General features: G+C 40.2%; 1 protein-coding gene across 4 annotated transcripts in view; it reads left to right on the top strand.

The window, feature by feature from the left end:
- The window catches only part of ZFP64 (ZFP64 zinc finger protein), an 87,728-nt gene that overhangs the window by 21,491 nt on the left and 46,249 nt on the right, over positions 1-19,988 (top strand). For 3 of the 4 annotated variants that reach the window (XM_077873602.1, XM_077873600.1, XM_077873599.1), the window contains one exon: positions 5,166-7,046. The exons of the other annotated variant lie outside the window; for it this stretch is intronic. In XM_077873602.1, coding sequence (XP_077729728.1) covers positions 5,166-6,451 — 1,286 coding nt within the window. In that variant the 3' untranslated portion in view covers positions 6,452-7,046. Of the gene's footprint in view, positions 1-5,165; positions 7,047-19,988 lie in introns of those variants that run through there. 4 annotated transcript variants of the gene reach the window in all.

The following is a 19,988-nucleotide window of genomic DNA, read 5'->3' as shown; positions in this document are numbered from 1 at the left end:
ACACTGTTGATCTTAACTGGGCTCAATCACATGTAGCAGGAAAGGCTGGGTGTCCACTGACCTTGGCTGGGGATCTGTGGCCTGTGGATTAGCTGGCTGTACACTCGGCTTAGCTGGGGCAGTCTGGCTCTGCTCCACGTGCCTCTCATCCTCTTTTTGGACCTATGGGCTACCCCAGGCTTATCCTTCTCATGACAGTGGCAGGGGTACAAGCAAGGATATGCCGGTGGATAAGCCCATCTCAAGCTTCTGCTTGCATCCCGTTGGCTGAAGCATGCTATGTGGTGGGGCTGGGCTCACCCACAGTGGGAGGTCACCACAAGGTTACAGGGCAAAGGCCGAGATAGGAGGAAGGATAAAGAATTGGGACCATTTTGCAAGCAACCACAGTCCACTCCACCATCACTCACAATTCGGGACATGCAGGTGTAGTCATGTCTTCCCAAGAGCCATGTAAGTCACATTCGATCACGGGATCAGGTTCAGACACCGGGATCCTGTCTGATCTCCATCAGGTCTGAATATGGCTTCTCTTGACCCAGAGACCTTTGAAGTAAATGACAAGTCATCTGTTCCTACATTCCCGATGCACCGTGGTGAAACAGAGCCAGGGTAATTCCAGTAATCCTGTTTGCAAGGGGAAGAATGGGCGGCACTTGGCAATCACTGCTCCACAGGTTACCAGAATCCCTCTGGGCAAATGTCCCCACATCCCCACACTCTGGGGACAGGAGATGTTTCCTGGTTGGGGCTCGGCTCTGCTCCCTGGTTCCTGACTCTGCCCACTGCAGCATCCTTTCCTTCACCTGTCTGAGCCACTTCCGAAAAGTAGTGGAAAATGTACTTTTGTGAAACTTTCTCAGCCTGCTTCCTGCCTACTAAAAGTAGGGCTCTTTTTAGTTGAGGGTGGTGACGGGTTTGCCAGTAGAGCCATGTGCAAAATTTCATGAATTTCCTGTGCATCTGCGTGCCGAAAGCCACCCCACGATTCTTTCGGAGACTCTCCTTTCCTCTGAACCCCATTGTAGGCACTTTTGGCGTATGACCTTCTGTGGCTGAATCCCTTGATGTTCCTGGGAATCCTTGTCCACCTACTTGGCGCCAACCTAATTCTTTTGGAGATTTTTACGAAGAGACTTATATTCATACCCATCATTTCTCAATCAGTCTTCCCCCTGAGATCACGTCCCTGGGGATGATCTTTGTCCCTAGACTTCTGTCTTACTTTGAAGACTTTTTGCTAGTTGGAGGTGAGAAATTTTATCTAACCCAGCACATCTTTGTTTTGGTCTATTCTCTCTAAATTCCATTTAGAAAATGGCCGTTTCTTTTTCTGAGTTTTTCGTTTCCTTATAGGACCTCATCATGTGCAGCTCGTGAGACACTTCCACTGTTCTGCCCAGAATTAATCTCTTTTGCTCAAGTCCCAAATTGAACAAGTGTATTATATTCTCTATCTTCTAAGTTACTGCAGGTGACAGTTTGACCAAATGTTTGCCATTCAGTAGTGTGCACGCCACTTCTCCAGTCTTTTCTTACCATCCATCCCAATGCCAATGCTACATATTTTCATTTCCTGTTAGGGCAGCACTGTGCTCCTAGATACCAATCTCTGTATTAGCTACCTGTTGTCACACAAATGCAGCAGAACAAATATTCCCACAAAATCTCAGTGGATGCGGTGACATGTCTTTTCCGTTGACATGCTGGGGATCACGTAGGCAGTTCTGATCTTGGCTGGACTCAATTACATGTCTGAGAATCTGCTGGCCGTGAGCTGTCTGTCCACTGGTCTTGGCTGCTGCAATCCAGCTCTGCTCCACATTTCTGTCACCCTCCTCCTGGGACCAGCATGCTAAGCCAGCCTCACTCTTCTCATGGTGAAGGCTGATGGAGGTACAAGCAAGCAAACCCCAGTGCACAAGCCCATTTCAAGCCGTTCCTCATATCAAGTCTACTTAAGATACTATCAGCCAAATCCAATGACACAATTGTTGAGGGTCATGGCAGGTCATCCCGTCCCTATCAGGAGACAATGCACAACTACACACATGGCAGAGGCCGTGGCTACAGGGAGGGAGGCGAGGTGGTGAGCTTTGGGAACATTTTTGTCATCTGCTAAAGCCAGTTAAGACATGGGCATAACCAATGGCCAACTGATGTATTTCAGAAATCTCCCCAGCCTATGTTAGATGAGCTAAAGGACTCATTTATGAAAGTGGTTCAGAATCATTTTTGACTTCTTAGGATAAACTTGCCATTTATAGTAGCATCTTCAAATTGGTCTAGAAAAGGTGCATTTTCTAAAACTTTAAATGTGTACCATTTACGCAGTGTTTCCACGGAATGTTCATTTCCCTTTTATAAATCTGTGGCATTTAGAAAATTTTACAGATTGTAAAATTAATAGGATTTGGTTTTCATCCTTTGATCGTTTGGGTTGACTCATCATCAATGGTTTTAGTAGCAACCTAAACTCAAAAAAGATCTGTCGGCTTAAATATATCAGTTGCTTATTCATTCAACAACATTCATTAAGTCCCCACTAGGTACTAGACACTGTGAGGATCACATACTGGGCAGGAATAAATGTAATCATTAGTTTTGGAGAGCTTTTGATCCCATGGAACAATTACTGACCAGTATGCCTCAATTAAGAAATCTGTGGTTAAAAAAAAAAAGGAAAGAAAGAAAGAAAAAGAAAGAAAGAAAGAAAGAAAGAAAGAAAGAAAGAAAGAAAGAAAGAAAGAAAAGAAAGAAAGAAAAGAAATGACAAAGGGATTTAAAACCTTTGCTTTCATATCAAAGAGTGTTGTTAACTCTGCATCTCTGCTGTGAGATTTGGTTATCTGGTGTTTCTGGGTTTCACCTTTCACCTCTGCTGATTATTTAAAAAAAAAAGGCAAAAAGACTGTCACTTATTTGGGCAGGGATGTAACAGGAAAACCTATTAGAATATTCTAAACCTATTTAGAATATTCTAAAGTAAGGATTCTTACTCTGGGTATACAGATACCTCCACTCAGGGATCCATGAATAGAATTTAGATGGTCCATGAACTTACATCGAAAAAAAGTTAGATCCTCATTTTCACTAACCTGTGTTGAAATTGGGTGTGTCCTTCAATTATGAAAATTGGCAACTGATCCAAGAATAGTGCCTGTGAAGTTGTCTTCAGCAGAGATCACAGATCTTTTCATAACAGTTGTTGTAGATAGATCAATATATCATTTATGCTCTTCTCTATTTAGAAATTATTGTAGTTATAGATCTGCTACTAGAGCTTCTTATTTAATGCATAAATAAAGCACACATGGGGCGCCTGGCTGGCTCAGTTGGTGGAACATGGGACTCTTGATCTTGGGGTTATAAGTTCGAGCCCCATATTGGGTGTAGAGATTACTTAAAAGATTTTATTAAAAAAAAAAAAAAAGATTTTATTAAAGCACACACATTGCTATATCATGAATTTTTTCTTTTAATTTTTTATATAACTATTTCAATATACTTGGCTTCTTTTGCATTCCTACAGATTTTTATTTCAGTTTACTTTGTGTATTTAAACATTATTCTAAGAAAAGATCTGTGCATTTCACTAAACTGCCAAAAAGGAGTTGATGGCATAAAAGAAGAATAAGATTCCAAGGCAGGAGTCAGCCAACTTTCTATAAAATGCCAAATAGTAAATGTTTTAGGCTTTGCAAGCCATACTGTCTCTGTCACTATCGCTCACCCCTGCCTTTGTAGTGTAAAACAACCATAAGCAACACATGAACAAATGGGCGTGGTCTAGATTCCAATAAAATTTTATTTATAAAAACAGGCTGTGGGCCAGGTTTGGCCCACAGGCTATAGCTTACCATTCCTTGTTCTGGAGCTTAGTATGGATGATCTTGGTGGTATTTAGTCATACAAAGCATTGTTTAGGTTTGAGCTTCTCAGTTTTCTAGGAGCTTGTTAAATTTGCTCCCTGTCATCGTTACTTACTTGCATTTATTAAGCAGCTTACGGTGATGTTTTAGGCCTTATACCAAAAAGCCGGAATACGATCCCATCTTTGAGCTTATGGCCTAAGAAAGCGAACATCAGGCATATGCACAGATAATTACCCAGCATCTAAGAATACCAGCTTTGGAACCAGCCTGGGTTGGAATCCAAGCCTTGCTACGTACTACAGGGGGACGGTGAACAAGTTACGTAGTCTCTCTAGGCCTCATTTGTACAGTAGTGTTAAGAATAATATTGATAATAGTACCCACCTCGTGGGAATGTTGAGAGCATCAAATGAGACCATTCTTGTGGAGTGCTCCTCAGAGTGCCTGCCATCCTGGAAGCAACCGAAGAATGTTAGCTGCTACTTTGCTTTAACAATACTGAAATGGGCGGGGTCACCAATTTGCTTGAATTATCAGTGCCTTAGATAATTCGGACTTGCCATTCATTGAGGAAATAAATTTGGAGTATCATGTGCATTCAGATGGTTGCAATTTCACTTTGCCTGCTCATCTTTCAGCGAACATGAATAAAAAAATAAAATAAAATAAAATCAAGCAGCTGGATTTCGTAACTTCACAAGTAAAGAACGCAGCTGGCAATGTGGGATAAATAAATTTGGCGCAATAAACACGTCTTTATTAATAAAAATCTGCATGAAGTGTAAGCTGGGCGTTTCAGTCGCTTTATACAGACGATTCTGATGAGTGAGCATGGAGCTGACGGATTCCAAAATGTGTCCTCGAATCTGTTACAACATGTAACTCAATCAAAGTGAACGGATGATGCAAAATTTACACAACTGTGAACCGTTAACTAGCAGAGTGGGTCCTTTAGCAAAATGAACGGTAGCTTGATCGTTTTAAAGAACATGAGTATGCTCACAAGTACTATTTTATTTGGGACAATTGAATAGCGCTTTTCCATCTCCCGTTTTTCTTGTGGGTTTGTATAACAGTGCTGGTGGTTTAGGTTTGGGGAAAGAAAAGAAGCCCCCCCACCCCACCCCCAGCCCCCCTTTTTTTTTCCTCCCAGGGGCTGCTAGCAGCTGCAGTTAGAAGGTCTCCACCCGCCCGCCTTTGGTATAAGCGGTTTTCTGGTGTGTGCTTCGGGGGGAATCCGCTGTGGTTGTTGCCTGCCTGTTCTTATCGAAACTCACCTTGTGTTGACAGGGGACGCCCCCTTCCAGTGCTGGCTCTGTAGCGCCAAGTTCAAAATCAGCTCGGACTTGAAAAGGCACATGCGCGTGCACTCGGGGGAGAAGCCTTTCAAGTGCGAGTTCTGCAATGTCCGCTGCACCATGAAGGGCAACCTCAAGTCGCACATCCGCATCAAGCACAGCGGAAATAACTTCAAGTGCCCGCATTGCGACTTCCTGGGTGACAGCAAAGCCACCCTCCGGAAGCACAGCCGGGTGCACCAGTCGGAGCATCCCGAGAAGTGCTCGGACTGCAGCTACTCCTGCTCGAGCAAGGCGGCGCTGCGCATCCACGAGCGCATCCACTGCACCGACCGCCCCTTCAAGTGTCACTACTGCAGCTTCGACACCAAGCAGCCCAGCAACCTGAGCAAGCACATGAAGAAGTTCCACGGGGACATGGTGAAGACCGAGGTGTCGGAGAGGAAAGACGCGGGCCGCCAGAGCAGCCGGCAGGTGGCCAAGCTGGACGCCAAGAAGACTTTCCACTGTGACATATGCGACGCCTCGTTCATGCGCGAGGACTCGCTCCGCAGCCACAAGAGGCAGCACAGTGAGTACAACGAGAATAAGAACTCGGATGTGACCGTCCTGCAGTTCCAGATAGACCCCAGCAAGCAGCCGGCCGCCCCCCTCACCGTGGGCCACCTGCAGGTGCCCCTCCAGCCCAGCCAAGTGCCCCAGTTCAGCGAGGGGCGAGTCAAGATCATCGTTGGGCATCAGGTGCCCCAGGCCAACACCATCATCCAGGCCGCGGCCGCCGCCGTGAACATCGTACCGCCCGCCCTGGTGGCCCAGAACCCGGAGGAACTCCCCGGGAACAGCCGGCTGCAGATCCTGCGCCAGGTCAATCTGATCGCCCCCCCTCAGCCCTCGGGGTGCCCGAGCGAGGCGGGCGCGATGAGCCAGCCCGCTGTCCTGCTGACCACTCACGACCAGGCCGATGGGGCCACCCTGCACCAGACGCTCATCCCCACCACCCCAGGCAGCCCCCAGGAAGGCTCCGGCAACCAGACTTTCATCACCAGTTCGGGTATTACATGCACTGACTTTGAAGGCCTTAACGCTTTGATTCAGGAGGGGACAGCTGAAGTGACAGTGGTGAGTGATGGAGACCAAAACATCGCCGTGGCCACCACGGCCCCACCTATATTCTCCTCCTCCTCCTCCCAACAAGAATTGCCTAAGCAGACTTACTCCATCATTCAAGGGGGAGCCCACCCAGCCTTGCTCTGTCCAGCAGATTCCATACCAGATTAATACTTAAAAACCAAAAGAAAGGGGGGGGAAGGTGTGACCAAAAAAAAAAAAAAAAAAAAAAAGAAGGCGTAAATAGAAGTCTGTAAGAGGTTTGCTCTTAAGGTTTTTAAGGCTTGCTGTGAAACCCCTCCCCTTGTAATAAATTGTAATTTTATACTGCTTACTATAATTTTTTTAAATGCTGTAATAATGTTGAGACCACCTCTGAATCGCCGTGTTATAACTGTTGTAGAACGTTGCCAAGATGATTCCAGTTAGGGGTTGGAATTAAATGCATTGAGTAGTGAATACATTTGTTTTGTCCAGCTTGATTTCCCAGTTCTGAGAAGGGTTTTTTCCAATCTAGTGAAATTTATGTGGGAGACGGGACTTCCCAACGTCTCTTAAGTCACCATCCTGAAATATTACCCCTGCCCCCCAAAATCTGGGCTTATTAGTGTTTTAGTACATGGATACAAATCTGTTGGCATGAGGACCATTTTCTACATGATGTTACGTGGATACTTGACACCCCCCCCCCCCCGAAAAAAAGATGTTTAGTGCTAATGAGAAAAAAAGGAATGGTTTCCTAATAAATTGATACGTGAGTAAAATATACCGAATGTTAATGATTCTTGAGAGTCACAGTATGACTGGGACCTGATGGGGTGTGAATTATCCAAAAAGAGGATTTGAAGAAACAAAGCTTTTGAGTCCTCCAGTAAATGTGACACAAGCATTCACGGTCGATTTAAATGTGCCTGGTGCCTAAAGTGACCCAACCTGTAGCATTTCCGTTTTGAAACTTGAGATTGACAAACCTGACATTTCTCTTTAGGGATGCAAAGATGATGTGAGTTCCTACTAACCCTTAGGATGGTTTTCTAGGATGCCATTGTCTTAAATATCAATATATGTGCAATCCCAGGGGCCAGGCAGTGGGATTGGAAAAGCATCTAGGTTTTTCCAAAGCATTAGGCTCTACTGAGGAAAGAGAAATTCAAAGGTTATGGTTTGGGAGTTGAAATGCTGTTCGATCAGTAGGTGGCGCCAGAGAGCAAGCTAGAATTAACCTCCAAAAAAGCCATAACTAGGTGGGGTAGTTACCTACAATTTCCAGCTTCTAGCATCATCTTCCAATTCATCGTGGGCTCTTAAACATACGGAATGATTGAAACATGCTCTCACAGAGCGTCAGCAAGGTCGGGTGCAGAGAGGTTTCCCTTGTGAGAGAAGCATATTTAAAATGTAACGAGAACTCTTACGTATATTTTTACCAGATCCCTCACTGCTTTGACTTTCCTAGCACACGAACTTACTAACAGTCTCACGGTGATCATCTCACTCGTACACAAAGATATTACCCTCCTACCCCCTTATTTCTTTGGTAATAACAAACTAAGGAAATACACAAAATGGTGATGCGGAAACCTTCAGGCCTTGCCTACTGGAAATAGGAAAAGTCGGCCTCCCTTAGGAAATAGCTATAAAGTTTGCGTTGTCTCTTTTCTTTCCTTGATCCTTAATATTTGAACACAATTCTGAGAGTTCTGGGGGAGGGTGGTGTTGCCACAATTTATTGTCATATTAGCAACGGTAATAATGAGTCATTAACTGGATTGGCAAGAAAATGAGAGCTTGCAGCACGCTATGTTCATATTTTAATAATTTCACTGCTTTAGAATTATCGATTATAGCTCTTTTTTTTTTTTAATTGAGGAGGGGAGCTCCGGGGTAGGGGGGAGAGGGGCAGAGGGAGAGGGAGACGGAGAATCTTAAGCAGTCTCCACCCCTAGTGGGGAGCCTGACACAAGGCTCAATAGTAGGACCCTGAAAACAGGACCTGAGCCGAAAGCAAGAATCAGATGATTAATGAACTGGGCCACCCAGGTGTCCTGCTTACAGCTCTTAGGAAACTATTTAGCTATTCAGTTTTAGCCAAGAAACTTCTATTGTCATGAACCTGTTTTCTATATCTTTCTTTCCCAGAGTACCCCTTTCTTCGACTTTTAAAGGAATGGTTCCCTGGTTAGAAATGTAATGTGCATTCAAAGTAGAAAAGATGTAAAACACATTATATTATTTTAAAAAGCTCAAGTTGGGGCACTTGGGTGGCTCAGCCAGTGACTCTTGATTTCAGCTCAGGTCACAATCTCTAGGTCATGGAATCAAGCCCCATGTCAGGCTCTGCACTCAGCACCAAATCAGCTTGAGATTCTCTCTCCTTTTGTCTTCCTCCACCCATGCATGATGTAAATAAATAAGTATCAATCTTAAAAAAAAATACAACTTTTAAAAAAATTTTTTAAAACATTTAATATTAAAGTTACTAGTAATCTTACTACCCAGACACAAAATTGTGACCATTTTGATGGACTTTTTTTTGATGAACTTCTTTTATTTCTATGTTTATGTATATATATGGTTTCCACTCCAGTTACAGAGTTGGGTTTGAATGGAGCACACTATTTTCTGTTGATATATTTCCCTTTATATAATTTATCTCTAGCTAGCTGCTACCCTCCAATATGCACCTATACATGCATTTCTATATACACACACATGCATAAGTGGATTTTTTTAAACCACAACAGCAAAACTTGTTCCTTATAATAAACTATATACACAATTGTACAAACACTGAGCCAATCATCTCCAGCTCCCTCCTTATTCTCCTCCTACCCCCGGTTAGGAATGTTAAGTTTTCTCCGTATTCATACTAACATACACAGACTCAGTAGTGTAGAAAAGATTTTTTCCTATTTTTCTAGTAACTGTATCACACCATGTATATTTCTGTGCAAGTTGCTCTTACTCTTCCATGTATTAACAGTACTGCGGGTGAATACAGCTATCTCTAATTTTTTTTTTAAGCAAAAGGCAGTAATGTGAACATACCATGCGTTATTCCACTGTCTCTGTACTCGGGGATATTCAGGTGGTTTTGTTTTCATTTGCCATCACAACTGCAGCAGGAAACCTCCTGCAAGATTGCTCGCATTCAGTTGTGCTTCTGGAGTTACGGTGAGCATCCATAGTTTGTACTTGCATAGATTCAGATTACTTTTTTTTTTTTTTAAGATTTTATTTATTTATTTGAGAAAGAGAGAGTGAGCAAGTCAATGGGAGGAGGGGGCAGAGGAAGAGAGAGAATCTCAAGGAGACTCCCCGCTGAGCAGGGAGCCCTATACGGGGCTCGATCCCAGGACCTTGGGATTGTGATGACTTGAGTCAAAGGCAGAGACTTAACCGACTGAGCCACCCAGGCGCCCTTTAGATAACTTTTTTCGAAGCGGTAACCTCATCTGCGGTGTGGGCCCCAACTATCACTAGTCCTGGGTGTTAGCCATCTCTCGAAGTTTTGTCGGTCTGATGAGTAAAAGGAGCCATCTGGGCTCGGTGCATCTCCCCAGCTGCTGCTTTGTTTGTGTGTTTTGTTTTTTGTTTTTTTTAAGATTTACTTATTTATTCATGAGAAACACAGACTGAGAGACAGAGACATAGGCAGAGGGAGAAGCAGGCTCCATGCAGGGAGCCTGATGTGGGACTCGATCCTGGATCCCGGGATCATGACCTGCACCAAAGGCAGGTGCCCAACCGCTGAGCCACCCAGGCGTCCCCCAGCTGCTGCTTTGATTTGCATTTGTGACATCTCTCTAGAAACTTGTTGATCATTTGCAGTTTTCTTGTCTGTGAACCTAAAACACTTCTCCCTCATGTTTTTCCTTGGGTCGTTGGGCACTGGGGACCCGAGCCCCATGTCTGTCATAGATGGCAGATCTTTCTGTTCTCCTGTCCTTTGTCTTCTGATTGCTCTTGTGGTGCTGTCACCTCACAGAAAACTCTCTTTTCCTATAGTGTGGTCTCCTATTGCTTCATTCGTGGCTCCTGTTTTTTTCTGGAACAGTCCTCTCTTCCCTCAGCTGAAAAAAAAGGTGTTTTTCTTTCTTTAATATATTTGCTGTTTTTTTAGTTGGCAACGTACGACAGCAAAAATCCCAATCTGCGCACGTGTGACATGGGAATTTGGCGGCCCACATATGCCAGGACCGTTTGTTAAATAAAATATTATTTTCCTCGGTCCTAAAATCCTAATTTCACTTATTGACAGAAGTTCTCAAATATGCTTGAATCTGTTTCAGGAATCTGCCTTGTGTCACTGATCTTTACATCTTCTCTGGTTTGTCTGCAGCACACATCTATTGTGTTAGTATTAAGGAAAGCTTCACTTGTCTTTTAGGATTATAAAGCCACCCTCTAGCTATTCTTTTGCAAAATTTTTGTAGCAATTTCTAGATACTCATTCTTCCAAATGCGCTCACTCTATCCAGTACTTCTCAAGCCCCCCCCAAAAAAAAGCCTTTTGAGAATTTTTATTAGAAATGGATCAATGTGATATTGAACTTATAAAAAGAATAACTTTTGGGGCATCTGGGTGGCTCAGTGGTTGACCATCTGCCTTCGGCTCAGGTTGTGATCCCGGGGTCCTGGGATCGAGTTCCGCATCAGGCTCCCTGCAGAGAGCGTGCTTCTCCCTCTGCCTGTGTCTCTGCCTCTTTCTGTGTCTCTCTTGAATAAATAAATAAAATATTAAAAAAATAATAACTTTCTAAAATATGTTAAATCTTATGCCTAAGAACCTTTATTCAAATCCCGGGAGTAACCATTATTCATATAGTTGTCTTCATATGCAATCCATTCTTATGATATGAGTCCTGTATTTCCTTATTGGTATATAATTTTATTATAATTGTAAATAAGATTTTTTCTATGTTAAAATAAATGTCACAAACATATAAAGAATAACTATATTTGGTATATTTGTCTATATTGAGCAAAAAATTCTTATTAATTGGGGCACCTGTCTAGCTCAGTTGGTAGAGTGTGAGACTCTTGATCTTGGGGTTGTAAGTTCAAGCCCCATGTTGGATGGAGAGATGACTTAAAAACAAAATCTTTTTTAAAAAGTTCTTATTAACTGACAGTAAATATTTATTTATTTATTTATTTATTTATTTATTTATTTATTTTTTGACAGTAAATATTTATTAGAAACTCTTGGTCTCTGATAAATATAATTTATGACGGTTATGATACAGTCCTCTCCTTTCCCCGGTGTTTTATCTTGTCATTTATCCTACTTCGTTTGTTTCCTTGTCCAATTGCAATTAGCCACAGCCTCCAAACAAAGCTGGTACAGCTGATGTCTTTTTATGTCTCCATTTTTAATGTGAATGGCTTCAGAATTTCCTGGGTTAATATAATATATATACTGTTCCTTTGAGTGGTGGTTTTTCTAGTACTTGGGTCACTTCTACTGCAATCTTCACTTATAGTTTGTATCAGGGTCAGTTGCTGAATTTTAGCAAATATCCTTTCAGGATCTTTTGACATAACTCCTTGATTTTACACTTGAGTATGCCGATGTCATGAATTGGAATAGCCTGGTACAGAATCACCTTGCGTTCCTGCAGCAAGCCCTCATGGGCACGTTGGCTTCTTCTAACACACTGCTGGGTTGCATTTACTATCATTCACTTGAAAGTTTTCCAACTCTATCCATAAGTGCAGTTGAACTCTGGGATTCTTTTTTGTGCTCTGATTTTTGTTTGTTTGTTGTAGGTGATGTGACTCTGAAAATAAATTGGGGCTCATTCCTTCTTTTTCAGCAACTCAGCAATAGTTTTACTGTCTTGGGAATGATCTGTTTATTGTGTAGGCTGCTGCCCTTTCTCATTACATATCCTCAACAAAACTTCCATGCCTTTTCCACAATGACCAGCCTGTGTAAGTTTTATAACCCATGTGGCTCCGTTTGGATCATTTATATTTTACAAAATAAAAAAACCATTCCCTTTGCTCTGGCTTTCACATTGCTAGCTCTATGATTCCATTATACATGCTCTTAAAATTATTTTTAAATCTTTGGCATTTTGGCGGGTGAGTCTATCAGCTTTATTACTGATGGTTTCGGAGGAGGGGAGAGTTTCTGTTTTTTTTGTTTTTTTTGTTTTTTGTTTTTGTTTTTGTTTTGTATTTTCAGTTCTCCTAAGTTTGTCAAAGGGTTTATCTATTTTTCTTTTTTTTTTAAGATTTTATTTATTTATTTATTCATGAGAGACACAGAGAGAGAGAGAGAGAGAAAGGCAGAGACACAATCAGAGGGAGAAGCAGGCTCCATGCAGGGAACCCAATGCGGGACTCGATCCCGGGACTCCAGGATCACACCCTGGGCCAAAGGCAGGTGCCAAACCACTAAGCCACCCACGCGTCCCTATTTTTCATTTATATTAAAGTAAACGTAAAAATAGTAGTATGAAAGCTTTTGCTTATAGTTACTTTCTTTGCCCTCCTCCATTTTATCCATTTTGGCTTTTCTCTTTTTACTAATTCTTTTTCCTGCTTTTCTTTCAGTTTATCTTGCTATTCTAATTTCCTGTAAGTTCACTTATTTGTAGCCTTTCATAACGAACACATTTAAAGCTACAGATTTTCCATCGTGACCTCACTTATGTTAAAGGATCATGTTTTTAAATGTTAAAATCACGACTGTCACACAAATATAAAATATTAGTAGATGAACTATAATGAAAATATTAATGAGGGCATTGGCTTCAACAGGTTACAATAGGCTCAAAGGAGATTTCCGTGCACGTATAGTTACGTAGGCCATGAGAAATGCTACAGTGAATTCGCAGACACATGCAGAAAGGCTCAGATAACCACATGCAGATAACCCAGAGCAGATAACAGGACACCCAGTCATCTTTTTTGCCTGTTTTGGAGTCTTTCCAAAATGTTCCCAATATCCATATCCCTGTAGATGTTTATATGAGGTATCCTTCTTTCATAAGTTTCTAGATGCTTTGTTATTTCAGTTTTAGGGTGGGTTGCTTGGTTTAGTGGATTGTCAGGCGGAATGCAAGAGCCATAGAAAGGTATGTTTCTTATTTTTCAAGTAGTTACAATTTGGGAAACTGTATTTGGGTTATAGTTTCTGATAGTCATGGGCCTGAGGATGTGATCTGTGAAAATACGTGCTTTTTGTAATTTATTAGTTTGTTTGGTTTTTTTTATGGCCATGGACATGACCAGTTTTTGCTATGATCAGCAGGTATTTATGTAATAAGCACATTTAAAAAAATAAATATTATAATAAATATTTATAAATATAAATTTATTTTTATAAATTTAAAATTTTGTAATATATAAATATTATAATAAATATTTATAAATAAATATTATAAATAATATCTTTAAAAGGGGGGATGGAGTGCTTGGGTGATTCAGTTGGTTAAGCCCCTGCCTTGGGCTGGAGTCATGATCTCAGGGTCCTGGGATGGAGCCCCACATCAGGCTCCCTGCTTAGCAGGGCATCTGCTTCTCCCTCTCTCTCTGCCAGCACCTCCCCTGCTTGTGTGCAAGTATGCACTCTCTCTTTCAAATAGATAAAAATCTTTTTTAAAAATAAACACATTAAAAAATAAATAAAAATAAACACATTAACTTAATTACTCAGTTCTTCCAAGCCTCTCTCAGTTTTTGTCTATTTGATAAACTTTGCAGGAAGTATTTGTAAACTTCTCACCATGGTTACTTTTTTTTTAACCAGTCTTTTCTTATAACTACTAAGGTGTTTTGTTTTATTATGCCTTGCCCTATGTTGTTTGAGGTGTACGAGTTTGTAGTTGTTATATGTTCTGTCAATTTTCCCTTTTTCCCTTTATTCTATACTTATCCTTTCCATTCCATAGCTTTTGACCTTAAATTATACTTGATCTCATAATAATATTTTAAGTCCCACTTGATATTTATTTACATGTGCCTGGCTTACCTTTGCCTACTCCGTTATTTATTATCTTTCTTTTATCAGCCTCCCTTTGTCCTTGGTAGGAGAATTCACACTGTTGGCATTTATCAGTCACATAGACTTTGTAATTCACTTTTTAAAAAAATTATCTATTCATTTGATAGAGAGAGAACACAATCCGGGTGAGTGGTAGAGGGAGAGGGAGAAGCAGACTCCCCGCTGAGCAGGGAGCTAGATGCTTGGCTTGATCCCAGGGCCCTGAGATCATGACCTGACCTGAAGGCAAACACTCCACCAACTGAGCCACCCAGGTGCCTCCATTCACTTCTGTCCTATTGAATATTTACTGTTTATTGAACGTTGTGATTTTTTTCTCCCTTTTCCTTTCTAGCTTTTCTCCGTTCTCTTGAAAGTTCCTGCCTAGGTCTTCATTTCTGCTAGCAGTTACTTTCCAAGCTTCACTAATGATTTTTAAATTTATATTTCTCTATTGCTCTCTCAAATATAAATATTAACCATCCCCCAACCTCCCACTAAAAGTCTCCTCCCCCATGACAGGAGGCCCGTGGACCTTATCTCTTCCTCCACTCCCTTTCCCCAAGTTCCAAGTTTTGCTGAGACAATTCCTGAGCTTATTTCCAAGCTTTTGCTAAGTTTTGTCCTGTGGTTTGTCCCATAATTCCCATGTTACCATCACCTACTTAGATTTGGCCAAAGATGAGAATAGACGTTGTTTGCCATCGTTTCTTCTCTATTCTTCCTCTTCCCTATTTCACGTCTTTATTCTGATCTTATCTTTATTCCATTAGAGTGTGTTCTTGAGTATATTCCTTAGAACGGGCCCCTCAGTTGGCATTTCTTTCTTCCTGGCAGATGAATGATACCTGTGGACATAGGATTCTTTTCTCTTCAGTAATCTTCAAATTCTGTTCTGGTGGAGATGAAGGGTTTAAGATCAATCTCATCCAATTCTCAGATGCCTTAGATCCAGTGACCAGTCACATTGAGACAAAGTGTCAGTGTTGCTAGGAAAAAAAGTGGGGACTTACCTCACTCGACTTAGCCAATCACATTGACTGAACCAAACTTTGAAGCTTCCAGAATAGAGAGGAGGTCTTGAACATGGGGCTTGAACATTATGATCTAGAAAACTTTTTGTTGCTCATCTCCTGCTTCTCAGCAACAAAATTATGGTTTTGTATTTTGAAAAAATTCAAAAATGTTTTATTCCTTATAACCATACTGCTCTAAGCTTCTTTTTTCTCGTTGAAGTACAATTGACATAGAATATTTTAGTAGTTTCAGGTGTACAACATAGTGATGTATATTATAATACAATTATGGATGTGTATTATAATATGATTACATATGTCTAGTTACCACCTGTCACTATACAATGTTTTGACAATATTATTGACCATATTCTCTTGCTGTACGTTAGATCCCCATGTCTTATTTATTTTATAACCAGAGGGGTGTACCTATTAATCCCCTGCACCTCCCCTGCTCCCATCTGGCAACCATCAGTTTGTTCTCTGTATTTATAAAGTCTATTTTGTTTGTTCATTTGTTTTGCTTTTCAGATTTCATATATGAGATCATATGACATTTGTCCTCTCTGACTCATTTCATTTAGCAAAATACCCTCTAGGTCCATCCATGTCACAAAAAGCAAGATCTCATTTTTTTTATGGCTGAGTAATATTCATATATACATTATATGTGTATTATACAAAATCTTTACCCATTCATCTATTGATGGACATTTAAGGTTGCTCCGTATCATGGCTGTTGTGAATAATGCTGCAATGAACACAGGGATGCCAATGTCTTTTTGAACTACTGTTTTCATTTTCTTTGGTAAATACTCAGAAGTGGAATTGCTAAATCATATGGTAGTTCTAGTTTCAGTTTTTTTTTTTTTTTTTTAAGGAAACTCTGCAGTGTTTTCCATAGTGGCTACAAGAATTTATATAGAGCTCCAAGCTTTCAACATTTTTTCTATACCAAATCATTAGAAACAATTTTCGGGGGTACCTGGCTGGCTTAGAGGAGCATGTGACTCTTGATCTTGGGGTCAAGAGTTTGAGCCCACATTGGGTATAGAGATTACTTAAACTTTTTTTTAAAAAGAAACAATTTTTTGTTAGTATGCTATAAATAACAGATATATTACACATTTTGATAATTATTAAATATAAGGAAAATTTTACTGGTAATATGTGTCTTAATGCGATAGATAGACCTACTCTTTTTTCAGCTTATATATCCTTGATGTATATTACTTTTCTAAAAAAAATTTTTTTACCAACTATTAGAATGAGATAATTTTCAGTTGTTTTCTTTTTTTATTGATGTAAATTCTGAGAAGTCTCTTTCATACAAATAAGGATATGGAAACAGAAATTGTATTGTTATAGTGTTGAGTCTCAATTATTTTAATTCCTTCTGAATTAAATACTAGAAAAATCTCACATAATGGTTGATCATAACTAAGTGGGTCAATTTTCTTAAAAGCAAAGAACTGAAAACCACCTGGATTTCTCTCCCAGGCATGGAACAATTTCTCAGCATTGACACCATGATTTCCAACATGTTTTTTTTTTTTTTTTTTTTGGTATCCCAGATATTTTATAGCTCCATGCATTGATTCAGCATAGATGATTCAAGGGGACATGTGTGTATGTTGGGGGGGGTGTTCATAAATGATCAATTTTAAGAAAAAGTACAGACAAAAATTGAGATTCTGAGAATTGATTTCTGTAATCATGCCTTTGAAAAATCTTTGTATATTGCCAAAATACAAGAACCTTAGTTGAAGACCCTTGCCCTAGAGCAGTGGTTCAGCACTCCATGTTAAGAACCAGGTAGTAAATACTTTCAGCTCTGTGGGCCACAGTCTTTGTTGCAATTCTGCAACTCAGCTATGGAGCGTGGAGGCCATCAACAGTACAAAAGAGGGGTGTGGCTGTGTTCCAATAAAATTTTATTTATAGGCATCAAGATCTGAATCTCATAAAATTTTTTTTTTTTGAATCTCATAAAATTTTCACATGTCAGGAAATATTTTTTTCAACCATTCAAAAAAATGTGAGAACCATTCATGGCTCACAGATCATACAAAAAGCAGGTGCTGGGCCATAGTTTGCTAACCCTTGATCTACTAGACCCTGCACATAGTAGGTGCATAATAAATATTTATTAAATAAAGGGCACTCATGATTTTCAGTGATAAAAGCTGATATTTATTGACTCTCCAACACAGTGCTGAATGCTGTACACAATAATCTCATTTAATGCACCCAACATCCCACGAGGGAAGTAATCTTAGAGCTCACATTATGCTGAAAAGGATGTGTTTCCCAACTTGCCTGGTATAAGAATCACCTGGAAAACGTGTTAGCATGCCCACAGCCACAGTCCAGCTCTGGAAATTCCAATACAGTGCATCTGGGCAGGGACCTGATCATCTATATTAGAAATCTAGAACCTCTGGAGATTTTTCTGATCCAGGCAGTTAAGAAATATTAAGGTATAGAACCAGAAGTCTTTTGTCTTGGGCTGTGGGGACTTTTTCCTACATAAGCCCCCTTCCTGCAAACACACACACACACACACACACACACACACACACACTTAAAATTATATTTTACAACTGTATGGGTACAGAGATGGGTAATCCAGGCTGGCTTATATCCCATTTTTTTTTCTTTTGATTTCAAAAGAAATGAAAACATTTTCATGGATTCTGAGCATGACGCCCACTGACCCTAATGGAAAATGGGGCTGGGACATTGTAATCAACATGAGGAATACAAGAGAAGGTTCATTCAACAGGGAGAAGAGATAGGTGGGACAGACAGATATTTACTTATCTTTGTTTTGCTCCAGTTTATTTTATTACAAAAACTTTCCTTTTTTATTTTTTTATTCTTTTTTTTTTAAGATTTTATTCATTTATTCATTAGAGACACACACAGAGAGAGGCAGAGACACAGGCAGAGGGGAGAAGCAGGCTCCATGCAGGAAGCCCGATGCAGGACTCGATCCCCAGACCCCAGGATCAGGCCCTGAGCCAAAGGTAGACACTCAACTACTGAGCCACCCAGGCGTCCCTATTTTTTTATTCTTTATTTAAATTCAATTTAGTTAACATATATTGTATTATACTCATTTCAGAGATAGAATTCAGTGATTCATCAGTTGCATACAATACCCAGTGCTCCATAAAGTCTAGGGAAAACAGGATAATTTCATCGGTACTTTATATAATGCCCCCAAAGATTTGATTTCCATAATTATATAGTGAGGAGATGAATACTTATTAGCAGTCAGTGTATTTTGACCAAGATATATTTGGTGTTAAAATGAGCACATGTGTATGTGCACGCATGCATGTGCACACAAATAAAATTTAAATTATCTGAGGCTTGACTGTAGTGTCATTTGATATAAGCACACACATTTCAAATTAGTATATATTGGCTATATATGTGAAGCCCCACTAAAATCTTTTCTTAGAGTCCATAATGGAGGGCACTATTAACAAATAGGAATACTGTCTTTAATTCTTTTCAATGGAGTTCTACTTCCATGGCAACCTACCCTCTACACCATCTAAAGATAACAGCTTTCTTTCCTCCTTTTCTAGCCCCAATTAACCATGGGTTTAATTTGAAAATTTTTGTATAATTGATTTTTTTAATATTTTCACTTTTTTTTATATCTACAACTAGATTATGAACTCAACGCCATGAACATTCTTTGCATCTTCCATAGTTCCTAGCAGAATATCCTTCATATAAAAAGTGCTTACTGAACATGTACTGACTGAATAATTGGGATTCTAGACATACTTGCTTTGTACTAGACCCTCCTCTGTATCCTACAGTGTTATCAACAAGTATTAATACTTGTCAGTTTGTGTATATTCATAAAATTAAATCTTACACATGTTAATTTGGGGGGGGGACAACACCCAATGCTTATGACATCACATGCCCTCCTTAATGCCCATCACCCAGTTACCCCATCCTCCCACCCACCTCTCCTCCAGCAACCCTCAGTTTGTTCCCTAGAGTTCAGTGTCTCTTATGGTTTACCTCCCTCTCTGTTTTTATCTTATTTTTCCTTTCCTTCACCTATGTTCATCTGATTTGTTTCTTAAATTCCACATATGAAGGACACCTGGATGGCTCAGCAGTTGAGCATCTGCCTTTAGCTCAGGTCGTCGTGATCCTAGGATCGAGTCCCACATCGGGCTCCTTGCAGGGAGACTGCTTCTCCCTCTGCCTGTGTCTCTGCCTCTGTGTGTGTGTGTGTCTCCCATGAATAAATAAAATCTTAAAAAAAAAATTCCACATATGAGTGAAATCATATAGTATGTCTTTCTCTGTCTAGACTTATTTCACTTAGCACAATACCCTCTAGTTCCATCCACATCATTGCAAATGGCAACATTTCAATTTTTTTGATAGCTGAGTAGTATTCCATTGTATACTATATATATATATATTCCATTTATATATATTTATATATATTTATATATATTCCATTTATACTATTTATACTATACACATCTTCTTTATCTGTTGGTCAATGGACATCTGGGCACTTTCCATAGTTTGGCTGTTATGGACATTGCTGCACATAAACATTGGGGTGCAGGTGCCCCTTTGAATCACTATGTTTGTATCCTTTGGATAAGTGCCTAGTAGGGCAATTACTGGGGTCATAGGGTAGCTCTAT

The sequence above is a fragment of the Canis aureus genome, chromosome 26 (genome assembly GCF_053574225.1).
Source record: "Canis aureus isolate CA01 chromosome 26, VMU_Caureus_v.1.0, whole genome shotgun sequence".
NCBI classification, from domain to species: domain Eukaryota; kingdom Metazoa; phylum Chordata; class Mammalia; order Carnivora; family Canidae; genus Canis; species Canis aureus.
Note: the sequence above shows the minus strand (reverse complement) of the source record. Positions and strands in the feature narration are given on the sequence as shown.